This window comes from Plasmodium gonderi (assembly GCF_002157705.1).
Source record: "Plasmodium gonderi DNA, contig: Chr14, whole genome shotgun sequence".
NCBI lineage: Eukaryota > Apicomplexa > Aconoidasida > Haemosporida > Plasmodiidae > Plasmodium > Plasmodium gonderi.
In genome coordinates, this window is record NW_021628939.1 from 1,155,650 (window position 1) to 1,175,791 (window position 20,142).

General features: G+C 27.2%; 5 protein-coding genes across 5 annotated transcripts; 3 read left to right on the forward strand and 2 right to left on the reverse strand.

Annotated features, from left to right (window-relative positions):
* Positions 1–1,035, reverse strand: PGO_142480 (hypothetical protein, conserved; the record flags this gene model as incomplete). Its single annotated transcript, XM_028690239.1, has 1 exon — positions 1–1,035. The coding sequence occupies one exon, from the start codon at positions 1,033–1,035 to the stop codon at positions 1–3; it is 1,035 nt and encodes a 344-aa protein (XP_028546040.1).
* A 2,488-nt stretch (positions 1,036–3,523) lies between these two features.
* PGO_142490 (hypothetical protein, conserved) lies at positions 3,524–4,705 on the forward strand (the record flags this gene model as incomplete). Its single annotated transcript, XM_028690240.1, has 1 exon — positions 3,524–4,705. The coding sequence occupies one exon, from the start codon at positions 3,524–3,526 to the stop codon at positions 4,703–4,705; it is 1,182 nt and encodes a 393-aa protein (XP_028546041.1).
* A 1,078-nt stretch (positions 4,706–5,783) lies between these two features.
* On the reverse strand, positions 5,784–7,112 carry PGO_142500 (hypothetical protein, conserved; the record flags this gene model as incomplete). The annotated part of the gene is made up of 1 exon (XM_028690241.1): positions 5,784–7,112. One exon carries the CDS (start codon positions 7,110–7,112, stop codon positions 5,784–5,786), a length of 1,329 nt encoding a protein of 442 aa, XP_028546042.1.
* A 3,212-nt stretch (positions 7,113–10,324) lies between these two features.
* Positions 10,325–12,894, forward strand: PGO_142510 (phospholipase DDHD1; the record flags this gene model as incomplete). The annotated part of the gene is made up of 3 exons (XM_028690242.1): positions 10,325–10,695; positions 11,079–11,238; positions 11,521–12,894. The coding sequence occupies 3 exons, from the start codon at positions 10,325–10,327 to the stop codon at positions 12,892–12,894; spliced, it is 1,905 nt and encodes a 634-aa protein (XP_028546043.1).
* A 1,541-nt stretch (positions 12,895–14,435) lies between these two features.
* On the forward strand, positions 14,436–17,759 carry PGO_142520 (AAA family ATPase; the record flags this gene model as incomplete). Its single annotated transcript, XM_028690243.1, has 1 exon — positions 14,436–17,759. The coding sequence occupies one exon, from the start codon at positions 14,436–14,438 to the stop codon at positions 17,757–17,759; it is 3,324 nt and encodes a 1,107-aa protein (XP_028546044.1).
* Between the last annotated feature and the right edge of the window lie 2,383 nt (positions 17,760–20,142).

Here is a 20,142-nt window from a genome sequence, read left to right on the forward strand (position 1 = left end):
TTATAGATGACTTTGTTTTTTTCTACGTTTTAACTTTTTGCTTGATGGGGCAACTGCATGAAAAGAGTTCCTATCGAAGTATACATGTGATAAATTATTTAGAAACATCTTTTCCTGTTTACTCATTTCATTTTCATTAGTTATTAAATTTAAATAATTTAATTTTTTGACTTTTCCCAAAGAAGCTATGGTAGGCATCTCATATTTATATTTAATCTTCTGTTTGTTTACTTTTTTTTTATTTCTTTTTATAAAAGACCTGTTATCGCATAGTTGTAAATCTTCATAATTATGGTACAGATCGAAATATAACGGATTGCTGTTAGTCGTGTTTAATATATTTTTTTTTTTCTTGTTTAAGTAATTTTTTTTAAAAACACATTTTTTTTTGTTAGAAGGATTTCTTGATTTTGCTAAATTTTTTTCCCTTCCTTTCTTATTGAAAGTGCTGGAATACTCACGGATATTATCACCATTTTTTTCACTTAATGAAACATTCGTGTTATTGAATTTAGGAGGATTATTAACATAAACATCTTCAGTGTGCGAATTATCCTCATTTCGAAATTTTGGGGGATAGCGTTTTTTAAATATTTCATCTGGTAAATGTCTTTTCGTGTATATCTCTCTAGCATCGCTTATGGTAGTAGTAGCATTGGAGAGGTTAGTGCTCTGTTCTATTGGTAGTTCTAGTGGTAGATCTGTCGGTTTTAAAAACCTATGTCGTAATTGTTCATGTGTTCCTTCTTGTTCCTCTTTATTTTCTTGCTCATGCTCAATTTCATCACCTTGATCTACCTGCAAGTCATAATTATTATTCCTATTCGCACTCAAACTCCCCACTATTTGATTAATATTTTTCCTCGTCTCTTGATTTTTATGTGCAGCATTTTTCTCCTTTAATTTGCGTACGTATCCCATACTCGTTGAGGTATTTCCATAACCAACATCATCACGAATTGTTGTACATTTCTTTTTGTAATACTTTAAAACCCCTTTAAAATAGACTTCTCCTCGTTTCAGAGATTTGCTCATATTTTTTTTTTTTTTTTTTTTTTTTTTTTTAAGAGAAAAGTATGCAAAAATTTACTTTTAAGTCTTTTAAAAAATTAACGAAAATATTAAAATTATATGCATCAAATATTGGCACGAAGACAAGGAAACAAAAAAAAAAAAAAAAAAAAAAAAAAATTATTTTCACATTTCAAAGTAAAGGTTAATTGTGTTCTAATTTTGTACGTATAATAATATATGTAAATATCACTTAACATTAGAAAAATAAAAAAAAAAATTTATCAAAACATGAAAACCAAATTGTCATAAAGCCCAAGCTTTTTATGTTATAATAGAATCGTATAGTGTTTCATTTTTTATATTTTTTTTCTTAATAAAATTTTAAAATATTAAGACAAAGTAAAATGTATGAATTAGCTAGCACATCAAAACCCAAACTGACCAGTGTTATATGTAGTATTTTAATATCATGATGTTTAGAACTTTGTGTAAATCACCTCGATCGATTTTACATTAATAAATCCAAAGAATAAAAAAAAAAAAAAAAAAAAAAACTTAACGCTTCTTTTGATATATTTTATTAAGAAAGACACTTTGTGTATATATAAGTTAATTCTACACAACTACGCCGTTGTAAAAATGGGAGGATCATATATATTCACAACGATGAAACAGTGACTTAAAAAAAAAAAAAAAAATTATAAGAAATGAACTTGTGAAATTTCAGTAAAATTATAAAAAGTTCATATTATGCTGAATTGTAGTATTAAATAACAGTACCTAATTCGAGTAATAACAAATTAGGTTATATGTGTTGTTCCCAGTACGGCTATCAGAAAATGAAATAATTTCCCGTTGATACAATAATGCGTATCGTGATATACTTGTGTAAAGAAGCTTTAAAATTTGACTTTTAGAAAAAATATTATAAAAAGTCTCATTTGAACAATTGCACACAAATGTTTTAAATTTTAAATAAGAATTATAAATTTAACTTTATTATCCTTCCAAGTCATATCTCGCATGAATAGGGAAAATGACATGCTTGAGATGCTTTTGCAAATTATGTACAACAGGGCAAAGAATTAAAAAATAAAAATAAATGTTCCGAAAAAACTCCGGATGCAAGAATTTCAGGAAGAACAAAATAAGTCGCCAAGGTACTAATGTGTTCATATTTTAAATGTGCATGTAGGGCCCAAAGGAAAATTTAAAGAAATTACTTAAAAACATATAACAATCGTGTAAATACGCGTTTTGACCATTTTTACAACATCCATTGCATTCATGTAAAAAGTATATGTATATCTTCAAAAAAATGATTTCTTTTTGTCTCAGATTAATTCTTACAACATGAGGCACAGAGAACAAAAAGGATGAACATAAAAGGGGAAAACATATTAAGGTATATAGAAATGTATAGACAACCAATCAACACGTACCTGTGCATGACAGAGCGTTTTAATGCACACAGATTTTGTTTCATATTTGATTATGTGTACGCATATACATTTGCACACATAAATACAAAATTGTGCACGCTGTGCTACATTCCACACTATAAAAAAAAAAGAAAAAAAAAAATAAGGCTACAGTTTTTAATGTTAGTCCTCAAAAGAGTATAAAACAAAACTTATATTCTCTTGATAATGTATTAAGGGCACACATGAAGAATTATATCATGTACTTTAAACCAATCCTCAAAATGAAGTTTTTGCAAAAAAAGACAAAGGTGTTAGGAATAAAATTTGTCATTTAAAAAGTATGGGAATAAATAAAATAAAAAAAGCTAGTGTACTATTTTTATGTATTATAAAAACGAGCATAGAAAATATGCACATGCCAGAAAAAAAAAAATATATATATAGGTGCTTGTTCTTACAAGCAATAATGGGAAAAAAAAAAAAAAAAAAATCTGATTTTACAAGCCATAATGTTCAGGTAAAAAAAAAAGTACATTTAATTTTACAAGCCATATGATTAAGATGAAAAAAAAAAAAAAAAAAAAAAAAATATTACAAACATTTCCAGCTCCAGTAACTTGCATTTTCACTCAAAAAAAGACAGATATAAAAGCATGCGTTGTAACATTTTTTTTTTTTTGGCAAGATGATTAATTTTTATTGATATATTTAAAATTTACTTCATAAAACGTTTATTTGTTTCAAAAAATTTAATGCCTATAAAAAAAATATATATTTTTGAAAAAATTTTGTGCTCTCGTTATATATATGAATGTGTAAATTTTTATTTTCCCCTACATGTTTACTTTTGTTTGTTTGTTGTTGTTTAGCTGTTACACCCTCTATTATACAATAGGTTGCTGCCATAATTCATCAAAAATATCATGAATTCAAAAAAAAAATAATCTTTTTGAAAAATTTTCACTTGTTCACATTTTTTAAATATATCATTACACACCTTGCAAAGCAAGCTTACATGCAAATATTGTTCACCACCACACATTCAATTTTTCTATACGTACGTGACAGATACTTTTCACACAAACATGACGAATGTTGTAGAATGTACCTTTAAAATTCCCCCAGTTACTGCAAAAGCCCCAGATAACGCCATCATTTGGAACACATTTCAATTTTGTGACGAAAAAGGGTGGTATTCACTAACGAATCATGATGATATAAGGCTTAGACCTACTTCCTTCAATGATGGCAGAATTAAATTTTTGGCACAACTAGAAAAAATCCCTGATGAATTTGAATCGATCTTATGTGGAAAATATGATGCTAAGGCTTGGGGTAAGGACGGATGTAACATAGTTATTGAAGGTGAAAAGGATGTACATATTAGTCTTCCTGGGCTAAAAGAAAAAATTAATTACAATCATCGAGAAAGATTTCCTACATTCTTAAAAAATTGGAAAATTATTGTAAGCATGTTAAATGAACATATAACACTGATACGAATAAACACAGAAACTGCACTAATCATAAATATAAATGAAAAAAGCAATGTAACCGTTAAATGCGTAAATTTCAATAGCGGATTCTTATGTGTTAATCCTCACTCAAATTTAGCAGTTGCATATGGTGGTTTCGCCTTGAATGAACTGAAAAATTGTGAACTAGTTCCAAATATTACACATGAAGGAGCAGAGTGGGGATTTTTTGTTCATTTATTTAAATGGGGACATATTATTATACCCAAGGATATAGAAATTAAATTACCATCACCAGGATTAAAGTTAATTGGGAAAAAAATTGATACAGTTGCAATAATTTCTCTTCCACCGAATATATATATACATGTAAAATTAGATGGACCTAAATGTATAAGAAAATTAGAATATGGGCAAGATTATAGCATTACAGCAATTAAGAGTAGTGAGTCAGATATTGATATTTATTTGCTTTTTGATGGGCAATTATTAAAATATGAATTTTCCTTTGATACAAGATTAAATAAGGTAGGAAAAGGAAGATCTATTAATTGTGCAAAATTAAAATGCACAAATAAGAGCAAGGAAGTAAGTTCCTTTGTTTTCCAAGATAAAGCAAATTGTAAAGTACTATTAGATTCCAATTGTCCAACTGATAATATGGGACACTTACTCTGCAATCAAACTATATCCGTATTCGATGCAGAAACTGGAGAGTATCTAAGCCACCCACAAGGTCTGCAATTAACAGACGTGTTTACGACCTTGTCATATCCAGTAGACAAGGAATAAAAAGGAGCCTATTAAATTTTTTTCGTTCATACTTTACGTGTGCTGTTTTTTTGTTTTTCTGCTTTTACGCATTGTCTCAATGGGTGTTTCTGTGTACGTGAATTTGCACATACGCGAATTTGAATACATATGTATCTGAGCAATATATAAACCAGCTTATACATACAACACCCACATATGTGCATATATATGCATTCAGATACTCTTTTATTTAGTGCCTACAACACTTGTGTAAAAGTAAGGATATACTGTTCTCCTTCATAATCCCCCCCCCCCTCTCCTCACACGAGCGCTTTCTGTTCCTTGTTTAACTATTTATTATGTTATTCTCCAAAAAAGAACTTTCCTTTTGACATTCTCTAGATTAATTTTGTTTAAAAATTTTAATTGGATAAGTATAATCCGTGTCTTAAAGCAAAGATTATAAATCTTGCAACCTTCAAGAATTTTTTCATTTTTGAGATAACAGTTTGGAAACAACAACAAAAAAAAAAAAAAAAAACGAAAAAAAAGTTGTAAAAATCATGAAAATTTAATGTATCATATATGTAGAAAAAAAATTAAATTTATAATAATCATTAATTAAAAATATATCACCAAATAATAAATATAAATTTGTGACTCATATGTTATGAAGCATTTAGGTCCTTCCGTTGCTATTATGTTTATATAATTTTTTTATTTTTTACTTTGCAATATGGAATGCTAGGTAAAGAATGTGTAAAAATATATGCTCAAGGGTTTTTTTTTTTCATTTAAATATTTGCTGAACTTTTGAAACGAGAATTTAAGAAACGTGTATATATATGTACCATTTTAGGGGGCGTACTATGTTGGTTGTTTTTTCTTAGACCAAAAGTTAATGACAGTGTACTTAAATGGGGAGGATTGTATTTTTGTTTTTATCTCGCTCTTTACCCGTATCTCTAGCGGGTGGTTATATATATGTATATATTTTTTTTTTATACACATTATTTTGTATAGGTCAAAATGCACTTTAGCTGCTATTGGCAATCATGGCTGAGCTGGAAAAAGATGATAAATCACCTTTTTCCAAGTATACATAATGTGCTCAGATTCAATCAAACAGATCATTTATGGTGTAAAATGTAGGTTTTTTGTCCCCATCACATTTCGATTTTTTTTTTTTATGATATTCCTTTCCATTTTCATCAGAATTACCTTCACATAAAGCATTTTCTGAACGCTTATTTTTTTTTGTCCTGACATTTATATTTTCATTATTAGACTTTTTATTCGGATCCAAAGCACCATCCACTTCATTCTTATGTTTATCATAACCATTTTTATTACCATTACTACTGCCGCTATCTTTATCCCTATCTTTGTTTTCAATATTTGAAACTGCTGAGGGGCTCTTATTACTGCCATTGTAACCCTGAGTTTTATTTTTATCATTCGTATCAGATTCATTAAACTTGTCTATTAAATCCTTTAAATTGTGTTTCTTGTAGTACTCAACATATTTAAAAAAATCTCCATTTTCTAAATGTTCTTTAGGAATATTCAACTCTTTAAAATTGCGATTTTCTAGTATCATTTTAATATCATCATTTTTCCCTTTGCGTAATGAATTAAAATATTCTATACATGCTTTAACATCACTATCCCTTTTTGTTTCTAGTTCCAATAAACTAAAATTTTTATTTACCTTTTTGCTGTTAGAATCATTAATATTACTAAACAGTAATGTTTTTCTTTTTACATTTCCATTTTCTACGACAGTTCCTAATTTTTCATTATATTTTTCCGATATTGGAATATTATTATTATAATTTCCATACACTTTACTGTCTCTGTTCCATAATCCAGCGTCTTCATTCGTATTAGTATAAATTGGTTTTCCATTATAATCATATTGTCCATTATAAAAACTATTATGTTCCCTCGAATAGTTGTTATTGCTACTATTAATTTGCCTGTAATTTTTATTTTCATTCATATACACATAGCTATTATCATTATTCCCCTTTTTCATGTAATTCATTTGATTATAATTATTCGATGAATTTTTCATATATTCATTTTGAAATTTTTCATTTGAATAGGTCTTATAATTTATTCCATGCTTATATGAATTGCTGTTTCCATTTCTGAAGCTTTTTCGATATTCATCATTCGAATATATTATATCTGGTGGGTATCCATGTATATTTTCTTCTTCAAAAAGTTTGTTACTCATTCTTTGGCAATTCATGTCTTCTTCTTTATCTCCTTCAAATTTGTCATTGTTCTCATCTGAACGTTTTCCTCTTCCATCTCCCACTGCTTCTATTCCCTGTATTGATTCCTCTATTAAACATTCATCACATTTATCATCCGTGTTATTCACCAAGCAGGAACACCAATCTGTTCTATATTTTATGAACTTTATACATTTAAACATATTCACAAAGCTGTTAAAGCGATTTTTTCTTTTTTTTTTAAGAGTTAATATTCATATAACACAAAGGGGTAAGGCGACGAAAATGGCAAAAAGACTAAGCGGTAAAAATGGAAAAAAGACTAAGCAGTGAAAATGGCAGAAAGAATAAACGATTAAAATGGTTCATACAAAAGTGAGGAGCCCCACTGATCACTAGTATTGTAAAAGAAGCTTAAAGTGGATATTCCTCGCATGTATTATTTACGTGTTGATGTGTATCTATTTATTTGTAGATACATTCATGAATTGCACATTAACGAATTTGCACATGTATATATATCCCAAAGAGAGGAACCCTCAAGCACACAAATCACACATGCTTAAATATTCTCATCAAGAACTACTTTCACAAGCAATAAACTTGAACACATTGTATATCTGTAAATGCAAATGAAATGCAATTAATAATGCGCCCATACATTCCATGTAACTGTAATTAAATAGAATTCATCTTTTAATAACATCGCGGAACTGTTTTGAAAAGTACAAAACTGAAAAGTTTAAATAAAAGAAAAAAAAAAAAAAAATTACATATTTATAAACCTACGAACATCAAATTTCAAATCTTATTAGAATCACTTAAAGAATTGCTCTGAACCTGGTTTATATGAATCGGCTAGAGCATTTGTTTTCGAAACGGTACACACGGTTAAACACTAAGTATATGTGTTAGAATTAAAGAGTGAAATGAAATAGTATACCTAGGGACAAAAGTTTTCATAAAAATATGAATTTTATGCAACTAACATATGTGCATATATATTATATACATTTTTATTTATTTAAGAACTTCAATCAACTTTTCTTTTCTGTTTTCTCTCATTTTTTTTTTTTTTTTTTTTTTCACAATAATTCTCAAAATAGTGATGCATAAAGTGCATTTTTTTAGTATGTTTTTCTCATTAATGTAAATGCTCATGAAATAAGTGTTATTAAAAATAATTTTATTATTTCATAAAATTATTTCATTAAAATTATGTTATGGTTTTTTTGAGATCTATATAAGAACAGATAAATATATACAACGCGTGAAATTCTCTTAAGGCTTATCACAGAACAGTTCTCTTTCTATAATTTTTTTTTTTTTTTTTTTTTTGCCCCTGCATTATGTAAAGAAAACAGAAAAAAGCAGAAAAAAAAAAAAAAAAAAAAAAAAAAAAAAAAAAAAAAAAAAAAAAAATATGTTTTTATTTTTTTTTTTTTTTTTTTTTTTTTTTTTTGGTGGAAAGGCTGACAATTTCTTTCGGTCATTCAGACGTTTCAAGCTTTTCATATTTATATATTTTTTTTTTTTTTTTTTTTTTTTTTTTTTTTTTTTTTTCCCCATAAAATAAAAAAAAAAAAAAAAAAAAAAAAAAAAAAAAAAAAAAAAAAAAAAAAAAAAAAAAAAAAAATAGAAAAGAATATGTTTTAACAGCCTATTTGTTCTACATTATAATGAAACGTTAAAATGAAAAAGAAAGAAACAAAAAAAAAAAGAAAAAAGATTTTTACCCTGCTCTTTTGAGTGAAAAAATGGTTTACAAGTTAATATGTTACAAATTGCCTGATTTTAGAAAATTTTTTTCTACCTCTTTTTTTCTTTTTCTTTTTTTTTTTTTTTTTTTTTTTGCCGTTTGTTTTTTGCGTTTTACTGGGATTTTTCGTTCACCATTTTTTTGTTCTTATATATATTGCTTTTATGTTTTTTCTATTTCCTACTTTTTTTCTTTTCTCTCTTTAATAAGTTCACTGGCTCTGTTTCACTCATCCTCCATTTTATCAAGTCCCTCTTTCTTTCTTTCTTTTTTCTGTGTTTTAATTTCTCCGATTTTTCCTAAATTAGTCATATCTTTTTTTTTTCTTCGTTTCGTCATTTTTGAATGTGCGAAATGGAATAACAGGAGACGTTATAAATAAAAAAGTACAGTTATTTTTTTTAAGGGATTTACAACATGTTGCTTTAAAAAGTGTGTACAAAAATTAAACCGCAGATGCAAATAGTTTCAAGGGAACTGAAATGAGGTTAATGCTTTTTCATACAACAAGCATTAATTATTGAAGCATTTGTAGTTTGGGTTAATATTCACATTTTGCTGTTTCTTCTATGTGAGAAGTAAATTTGTGTAATTGTCCTGAAATCTTCTTAAACAAAATGGAGGTTGAGCAGAAATTTGCTTACAAGTACATATTCTTGATTTTGTAAAGAGGATATATTGCAGCAAACAATGTAGTGTTAAGCGAAAAAACCATTGTATTAATGTTAAGGCAAAGCTGAACCATATGTAACTATAAAAAAGGTCCATATTTTTTACTTAAATTTTTTTTTGTTCAAAACTTTTATTTCCGTTTCAAGATCCACACATACACACAAACAAAAAAGCTCTATATATTTTTACACAAATGTAATTGTATGTTAAAAAGGAAATATCCAAATTGATGAATGAATTGTCAATGTTTGTTCAAAATTTACATATATATATGTACATATACATTGATAAAATGTGGAATTTGCTTTAACAAATGTTGACACCATTTTAACCGCTTTCTCAAAATGACAAAAAAAAAAAAAAAAAAAAAAAAAATTTGCTTTCACAAAAAAATAAATACGTCGCATAAAAATTTGAAGTAGAGTAACAATTTTAAAACAAAAACTTTGAAGGTAGTAGTTTTATACTTGTCCGTAATTTTCTAAAACATATTCCCCACACTTGGCATTTAATTAGCTTTCATACGTAAAAATGAGTTTAAGAGTGTATACACACAAAAAAAAAAAAAAAAAAAAAAAGAACAATTTACTTATAATAACATACACACATATAAACAATTGTACTCATAAATGATTATTCGTGTGAAAGAACATATTTACCGTTTGAAGAAGTAAATAAATTCACCTTCCACATATCATTCCTTACGTTTAAATCCTCATGATTGTGCAAATAAATTAAATTATTTCGCATTCAATGAGTATACATTTACCTGCGTACTATGTTTATATTGTAAAGGGACTTTAAAATTTCTTCAACGGTGTGAAATAGAAAGTCTTGAAAATATAAACTTTGAATGTGCTACTAATTTTTGAGTAAAAAAAAAAAAAAAAAAAAATTAATACTAATCTGGGCACAATTTTGTGAACGAATAAAATATCATTTAAAAAGATAAATTTTATAAAAGGTGTATATCACTCTGTCATAATGGCAGCTCCTATTTATAAAACAGAAGACGATGAAGAAGACGATGTAAAGAAAAAGAAAAAGAACAATTTTTTTTTTTTCTCCAAAAGTGAAAAGAGCACTAGTACTAAGAAACCTCCTAAAAGTAACAATGAGGATGATATTAATTTTTACGAAGAAGAACCATATTTAGATGACAAAATTAATGATGTGGATTATATTATTTTAATAATTCATGGGATAGGATCTAATGAAGAACTAATCATAAATCAAAGTGAAGATCTCAAAAATAGTTTTAAACTTGTAAAAAAAATGTGGTTTTTTGATTACCCCTTTAATATACATTTCCATATATTTAACTGGAAAAAGTACATAATAGATGCACAGATACAGTAATTATTTACACAAATAACATGCGATCCCTGCTAACGAATGCACGTTTCGTTAATATAATGTTTCACAACGATGATATTATTGTGTGTCCATTTTTTTTTTTTTTTTTTTTTTTTTTTTTTTTTTGCCTCAAAAATTTCGTACATTTAATACTGCACCTTTTTTTGTATATTCACATGAACTGTTTTGATGTCATGCACTCCCATGAAATTTAAGAAACAACGTTGCACGTACTCCTGTTGCATCTGTTCACTTTACCATACAGTCTGAAATTGTTTTCAGCCTCACAAAATTTCGAGGCTGTCACATTGTTTCTACGTTTCCTACTCTTTCCAATTTTCTCACTGCTCCCAATTTACCCCTTTTCGCACCCCTACTTCAGCGTTTTCAACAGAATAAACATTAACACCATGGCTGAGACCCGAAAGATAGTGAACCTCTCAGCAGGAGACATCATATGTTTCTTGCATCCAAGATATGGCGATTATATAATGTTAAATTTGTATAATGACATAAATAGGACATTAGAATCTTTAAAGAGTGTAATTAAAAAATGAAAAATAGAATAACATGAATAAACTGAAATGTTCCTGCAGACGTTGCAAGTGTGAAACAGAACAAGTGTTATCACCCTAGTGTGCATATTTACAATATGTATATATATATATATATATATATATATATGTGCATGTAGAAAATGATGGGCTCATAAATATGCATATGTGGATTTTTTTTATGCACACTTACAAACACATGGAAAAACCTCATGTTCATATCATACACCCTGAATGTGATTTTTCTTTTTTTTCCGCCCCAATTCATAGGACTGCAGTGGTAGATTCAAAAATTCGAAGATATGCCTTTTAGGGTATTCACTTGGAAGTGCTATGGCATACGAAATATTACACAATGTAAAGGTTCGAATAAGTGATAGTAATATAAAATATCATTTAAAAAGCAAAATTGATTATTTATTTATGCTTGGAAGTCCTTTAAGTGCATTATTATCTTTGTATAAGCCAGAATATATAAATGATGGTTTAAAATTAATGGAAGGTATAAAGGTTTACAACATTTTTCATGGCTTTGATCCTGTTGCATTTAGAATAGAACCATTAATATATCCCAAAGTAAGAAATCTTCCAGAACCTGTTTTGATAAATTATTGGAGAAATAATGGTGCTAGATATTGGTTTGAATGGGATAAAAATATGCAAAATGCAAAAATAGCTATTGTTCAAAATTTAAATGATTTTACATCTGCCATTACTAATGGGTTCTATAAGTTTATTGGTAAATCTGAAACAAATGATGAAAATCAAGGCACACTTAATAAAAACATCTGCTACAACAAGTGCGAGAGTAAAGACATAAATATGTTCTTATTAAAAGTAAAAGAAAATCAAAGAAAAATAGCTATACAAAAAAGAAAAATAGAAAGAAATAACACAAAATCGAAAAACTCTAATAATAATGGCGAATTATTTTATGACAATCCACATGAACAAAACCAGTACCATGAGCAACAAACAGACCAAACAGGGAATAGTTCCAATATTCAAGAAAGTGACGATTATTTATCTGCAGGTAATTCAAGCTATGTAGATAGTACTAAAAGCATTCGTGCATCTCAAGATTCCAATAGCGAAATTTCTTTTTTTGATCAAGATCTTAGTGATGATTCACATGAAAATCTAGAACGGCAAAATAGAGCAAACGAAAAAGAATTCATAAAAAAGGAAAACAATATGTATAGAGATTCTGCAATAGGGCAAACTAAATCAGAATTGGGAAATGCAGATATAAATAAAAACATGAACAACACATATGATAAAGGAGCTGAACTCCCGATTCGATATGATTATCAACTACAAGAATTCATTATGGAACATTATATTTACCCATTGGCCGTGGCAAAATCTCATTTTAATTATTTCATAATTAAGGACATTTCATTTTTCATATTAAAGGAGTTAATAGATAGAACGACAGCCCTAAGTTATGAAGATTACTTAACTCAAATCGAAAGAGAATATAACGATAAATCATTAAGTGAAATAGATAATAATAAAAAGGAAAAGTACTTGAAAATATCTTTAACCGCAAGCAAAACTCTTGAAGAATTTCGTAGATATGAAAAAAATATGCAAGTCATGTCTGATCCTTTTAATATGAAAAATTTTAAAAATCTCATTTGATATTTTATCAATGGATCCCTTAACCTGATTAGGTGTCGGTACAGGGAATCTTCATTTTTTCAAGTTTATTCTATACGTCAATTTTCGTTCTGTACATCCCTTCGTGGCATGTGTGGACGATTACACACTGATATATCCCTCCTCCCCATTTTTAATAACTTCTTTACCAAATAATTAGAAATTCTTTAAATTTTAAATTCTTTAAATTTGAAATTCCTCAAATTTGAAATACTTTATATTAGAAATTCCTCAAATTTGAAATACTTTATATTAGAAATTCCTCAAATTTGAAATACTTTATATTAGAAAATCCATCGAACTGGAAAATCCTTTAAGAACAAAAAAAAATTATGATACGTTGGGAAACCTGGATAATGGAGTTCAAAAAATAGAAGCATATATACATACACATATGCATATTATCCTGAGGATAATTATACAATGACTTAAAAATCTGTGTATTTTGCAAAGTATATGCAAAACCCTACGAATGCAGGTCATATTCTGACCTCATTATTTTTCGAGACATACAGAAAAAAAAAAAAAAAAAAAGTTGTCTATCTTTTGGCCTTTCTTAAAGGATACTAGGAGAGGTATTGCCTTCCTGGAAACCATTATATAACAAAATATATTTTTCGCATTATTTGTTCTGTGCGCATGTATTTCTTTGTATATATATATATATATATTTCCATGCATGAACTACTTCTGTTCATTTTAAAATAAAATTAAGCTTTAAAAAACTATAAGCAATTAATTATATGAAATTTGTATTCAAGTTTAACGCCAAGGGGAAAAGAAGTGATGTCACTTTTTTTTTTTTTTTTTTTTTTTGTTACATACGAGTTTTCGGGACATATTCTCAATATTCAATTGATCAAATGAAAGACTATTCATTACAAATGCTACGTAATTTTATTTACAATTAAAAATTTTTAAGAATTTTTTTTTTTCTTTTTCCCCCTCTCTTTCTCCCAATACTATAAATTGCTGTACCCTATATAGATTAATCTTCTTTCCGATAAAATTGACTCGCACATTTATCTTTTTGGTAGAATATTCCAGTATCATATAACTTACGAATTTGATTTTTTTATTTTTTTAAGCAATTTTAAAGGTATTATCTGTTGTACTATGTACTCGCCCTTTATGATTTTTAAAAGATTTTATTTTTTTTATTAAAATTTTCTCATTATAATACGATAAAAAAAATATAAAAGCAAAAATAGTGGTCACGTCAGGGGAAAAAATAAAATAAAAATATTGCATATACCCGAAAAATGATGAATAACCAATGGGAAAGAAGAAAACTGGGTATTATGGTATCACCATTGTGATCTGCCATTTTGAAAAAAGGAAATCATTTTCCATAAATTATGCTTTTTTAAATTTGTTTGATTTGATACCCAAGCGACTTGACACCATTTAATTGTGACTCATTTTTATGCCACGCTCTTTTTTTTTTTTTTTTTTCCTCCCCCCGCTTGATATTTTTCATGCTTATTTTCCTAAAGTTATATATCTGTTTGTTTCATAGCAAAATGATATCGACTACAATAAGAACGAGAATATACAAAATAATAGAAGGGAATAATTTAATCCTGGAAAATGAAGATAATAGAACGAATTTAAAAAACGTAGTTAATAACTGTACTATGATAGAAAATGCCTTACGGAAAAAATTTATGGAATATAGACGGATACCCAGAAATAAATTAAATGCCATCATTATCGATGTTTTAAAAAAAACATTTGAAAATGAAAAAACATCCAAGAAGGAGATTTCTGAAATCGGATACATGAGAAACCGTGAGCATCAGATAAATCACAAGGATAGAGAAACGGTGGATTATTTAAATGGAGAAAAGGAAGAAGAGGAGAAACAACATGAGAAAGAGCGTGAAAAAGAGTTCAAGAAACAGGATGAAGAGAAAAATGACAGAGATGCAATGTCGAAATGCATAGAAGGAGAGGCAGATAAAAAGGGAAAAGTGAAAACAAAAGGCAAAGCGTTAAGTGAAAAAAAAAGTCTCCTTGTACAAGGGAAGAAAGATGAAAGTAAAAAAGTGATGGATAGGATAAAAATACGTAAAAGCAAGAAAAATATAAGAGAGGAAAGAAATGCCCAATTAAGGCCATTTAAAGAGAAGGAAAAATCTGAAAGGGACAATTTGAAAGAAGGGAATTACACCGCATGTGATCATCTGAAGGATATTAAAAAATCCATCGAAGTAGATATAAATTTAGATAATTATAAAGGAATAGAACATATAAAAAAGGATATTTTTTATAGCATAATTTATCCTTACAAATATAGAGAAGGCAATTTCAGTACTATTGTTAATATTAATGGAATAAGTGGATCTGGAAAAACTACTTTATCTCATGCCATAGCGGGAGAATGTAATTGTCCATTTTTTTATATGAAACTACCAGAATACTTAAAATATATATCCCATGATAGCAAAAATAATAAAATTAAGATCATTTTTGAACAAATAAAAAATGAATATGATAAAGCGATTCTATGTATTGATGACATAGATGTTATCCTTTCATCTAAAGATGATTCCATAGATTTGTATCTTTTCACCTATCTCTTAAGTCTCTTTGATAATTCAAATATTATTATACTTTTATTAAGCATCAATAAACCTTATGATAGTACACTGTATACAAAAATTAAAAATTTTATATCCATACCAATGCCTACATACGATGATCGAATGGAAATACTTCAATTCATATCGCAAAAATATTCTCTTATCTTTGATGTGAAATATGCTGCAGCTTTAACCTACGGTTTTCACCGTGGACAATTGTATGATATTATTAATGAATCTATGAATCTGTGTATATATAACAATGTGCAAAAAACATATAACACTTGTTTAAGCCAAGAAATAGTAGAAGAAAACGAAGACGGAAAATCTAATGAGAGAGAGAAATATGAGCTGCTATTATTATCCAACTCGAAGGAGACTATTAATGACGTGATTGATGACCCCATTTCTTCAACACATTCGAATGAAAAAAATATTTTCCACGCAAATGGAAAAGAAATGTGTCAAAATAAGAGTAAAAACGACTACGAAATTAAGAAAAATGATCCCTGTACATTATTTTATGAAAGCAACAAAGATGATAAGGAGAAAAAAAACGAAATAAATCTAAAGAGGAAAGAATGTACCGTAGATGGTACATTGTACAATATGAAGAAACCAAAAATGACTTATCAAAAAATTGATAATGTGGTTATTTATGAAAGTATAAAAAATATAAAAAAAAAAATGATTACACAGAATATATGTGAAGTGCCAAATATCAATTTAGATAATATTGGTTCTTTGAAAAAGATTAAAAAAATATTAGAGACGAAATTTATATTACCTGTAAAATATGCAAACATATATAAACATTTGGGAATAAATAAAAGTATGGGAATATTACTTTATGGCCCCCCCGGATGTGGAAAAACGATGCTTGCAAAAGCTATAAGTAACGAAATGAAGGCGAATTTTATAGCTATAAAAGGGCCAGAGATTTTAAATAAATATGTTGGAGAAAGTGAAAAAAAAGTTAGAGAAATATTTTCTTATGCTTCTACATATAAACCATGTCTAATATTTTTTGATGAAATTGACAGTATATGTATTAACAGAGCAAACAATAAAGCAGCCTTAGCATCAGATCGAATTGTAAATCAATTATTGACAGAAATGGATGGACTCTCTCAGAGAGAAAGTATATATATCATTGCAACGACAAATAGACCTGATATAATTGATAAAGCTTTATTAAGAAGTGGGAGATTTGATCAACTTATATACATTTCTTTACCTAAATATCAAGGAAGAATTGATATTTTAAAAAAGTTATCCAAAAATATGCCAATACATATGGATGTAGATTTTTCCAAAATTGCGCGTATAACTAAAGGTTATAGTGGTGCAGATTTATATGGAATTCTAAGAGAAAGTGCTTTTATAGCCCTGCAACAGTGTAGAGATAAAATTTATTTCTTAAATTCAAATATGTTAGTAGACACAGTTTCAACACAGCCATGTAATGAAGAACATAGGGTTCATAATGATAAAACTAATGAATCTATATCCATAAAAGGAAAAAATGACAAAAATGTTATCAATACAGATAGTAGTAATTGTATGATAGACTTTTCAGATGAATATGCAAAAATGTCTAACCAATGTAGAAATGAAATTACAGATCATATGCAACCTCAGGATTATACTCAAAAAGGTCTTTGTAAAAATGACACACATTTGAGCTCACCTCTTTTGAATTCTACATATATGCATTCATACAATGGAATAAGGTGTGAATCAAATGAGATTATGACGGACGCATTACCACAAATACTTGATTCATTGGATAGAAGAAAAAATATTCCCTGCCATCTCGTCACTACTGAAGAGATAAACAAAACGGTAGACTTAAAAAAAGAGGGTGAAATTCCCAAAACGGAAAATATAATTTTGCAAAATTTTAACCCTGAGGATAGAGATAAAAAATTATTAAATAACGCTGAGGGAGAGAAGAAAAAGAAGAAAAATTACTTATTATCTTACACAACAAAAGAAAGAAAAATAAAAAATACAAATTACAAAAATAGTGATGACAATTTTGTGCTAGAAAATAATGGGGTATACAAAATGAATAATTTAAAAAATGAAACTATAAACGAGAAAGATAAAAATAACTTAATTTATGAGTTTATTCAAAAAAATAAAAATATTCTCACAATTAACCAAAGCCATATCATGATGGCGGTCAAAATGGTCCCACGAAGCGTTAATAAAAAACAGATGAAGTACTATAAAGAAATAAGTAAAAAGTTCAAGTAGTTAACGTATAGCTTTATGTATGTGATTTCACGGTTCATCGAGGTATATTATTACCCATTCCTTCACTTTTCCTTCATGGCCACAAGGGGAATTTGTTCTTTGAAGTGAGTGGTACAGATTTCATATTTGTTAATAAATTTTTTTCCAATCTTTCGGACCTACACCCGACACAAACATTCCAAAGACATTTTATTTTATTTATTTTATTTTTTTTTTTTTATGTTACAAAAATTTAATTTTTAAGTTTTTAATGTGTGTTTGTTTTTAAATGTATTATTTTTACCTCTATTTTGAAAAGATAAGGAAATGCCTTAGCCCCATCAATGGTTTCATGGATACGCACAAGTGTCCCATTTGTGTAAATGCTAAGTTTATGATTTTTAACACATTTGCCAAAAATATATTACATAATTATGAAATATGTTTTATCTGAAATGGATACATGAATGATTCCCCTACAGCTACGTAATACTTTCATTTTTTTACAATATGAATGTTTTAAGTAAAGGGAAGCATTTTTCTCTTTTTTTTTTTTTTTTTTTTTTTGTTTTCCCTCCTTCATTAACAGGAAGGTGATGAAAGTCATTTTACTATTTTTTTAGTTAAAACTTTTTGTTTATTAAATTATATATGCTATCACTTCTTTACCAACAAAGAAAAACATAGCATAAATGTTTAGTACGTCCCTAATGAAAACACGAACATTTTGTAACGCAACTATTTGGTACTCGTTTTCATTCCTTTCGCTGGATGGGGAAATGGGGGAAAAACAACATATTTTAATAACAATTATGCAAAAAAAAAAAAAAAAGAGAGAAAACCATCTGATGTTCACTTAGGATTTTTCATAAAAAAATAAGCCTTATATTTTATCTCTGCACATTTTTCGAGATTACTATGTAGACACAACCAATTTGTGTAAAAAAGTAAAAAAGGAAAAATTATGCGAACTGTGGCTTTAGCTTTAGGCCTTTTTGGACAATCGTGATCATTGATCATTTTCATATTTTTATTTGTTTCCGTTTTTTCTTTAAATAAAGGAATAAAAAATGAATTCATTTTTTATATATGATATAAAATGTAGTTTTTCTTTGTTTTAAATGTTCGTAAAAATAAAAAAAATAAAATTGAGCATATATAATATATGTAAATAGATAAAATGTATATATGTGAGTGTATTCGTGTGTGTCTATAAAATAAATAAATTTAAATGTGGCACAGTGAACTTAAAAATAATTTTCATTGTGTAATATATAGAACATACTTCTTTCATGCCTTGTAAAACTTTGTAAATTATTTCTCATTAAATTAAGGTATGTTTACAAAGGTGTGGGGGCCTTGGTATGCATTTATATATACACATGTATTAAAAAAAAAAATTATTTTAAAACTTATTTCGTAGATGCATCTCATGTTAATCTCAAAGCGTTTTTTTTTTTTTTTTCTCTCTCATATGTTAAAAAAGTTTATTGCAGCGGTAGTGAAGGTATCATTTGTTTTATATGTAAATGTTCTAACATATGTGTAGAAAAGTAAAAATATATCTATATGATTTATTTATGCTTATATATTTTTTTTCTTTCTTTTTTTTTTTATTTGTCATGGAATATTGTGACATTAAATATACATAACACGTACATTGTATACCCCTTTGATTTTCTTGTAATATATTTCTGCGCTACTACATATATATCACTAAACATGAAATATGCGCTGAGTTCAATATCTCTAAATGTATGAGCATAGATAAAAATATATTAAAGAAGGGTGTGAAAAAGGAATAAAAAATGTATGTATAATCAGTTATGTATAAATTTTCTTTCCATTTAGTTATACAAAATGCGCAAAAAACATTTAAATATTTTTTTTTTTTTTTCTTCTTTTTAAATTCTCGTGTAATATATAAATGGGTCTCTAAATTTTATAAAAATGTATAATATATATACTTTTACACGTGTATTTCTTTCATTTTATTTTTATTTAATTAAATATATAGCTTCTTCTTTTTTTTTTTTTTTAAAGTTTATAAAATAATAAAAACTCAAGTATTTGTTTCATCTGTGTCTTCACATTCATGTTACGTGTATAATAATATGTATGTATTTCTACTGCTTAATTGCTTTTATTGTGTTTGTTAATTTATAAATATATACATATATATAATAATATATATTGAGGAAGTTAAAAAAAAAAATTTTCTTTCTAATTTTTTTTTTTTTTTTTTTTTTTCTATTTCTTTAAATGGAGAACATATTATAAACGTATATATATAAAAGTATTCGCTCGTATATGTATACTTGTATATTAGGTGCGTGAAAAATTCTGATTTTGCTAGTTTCTCTCTCTCTATATATATATATATATTTTTTTTGTTAATTGCTTA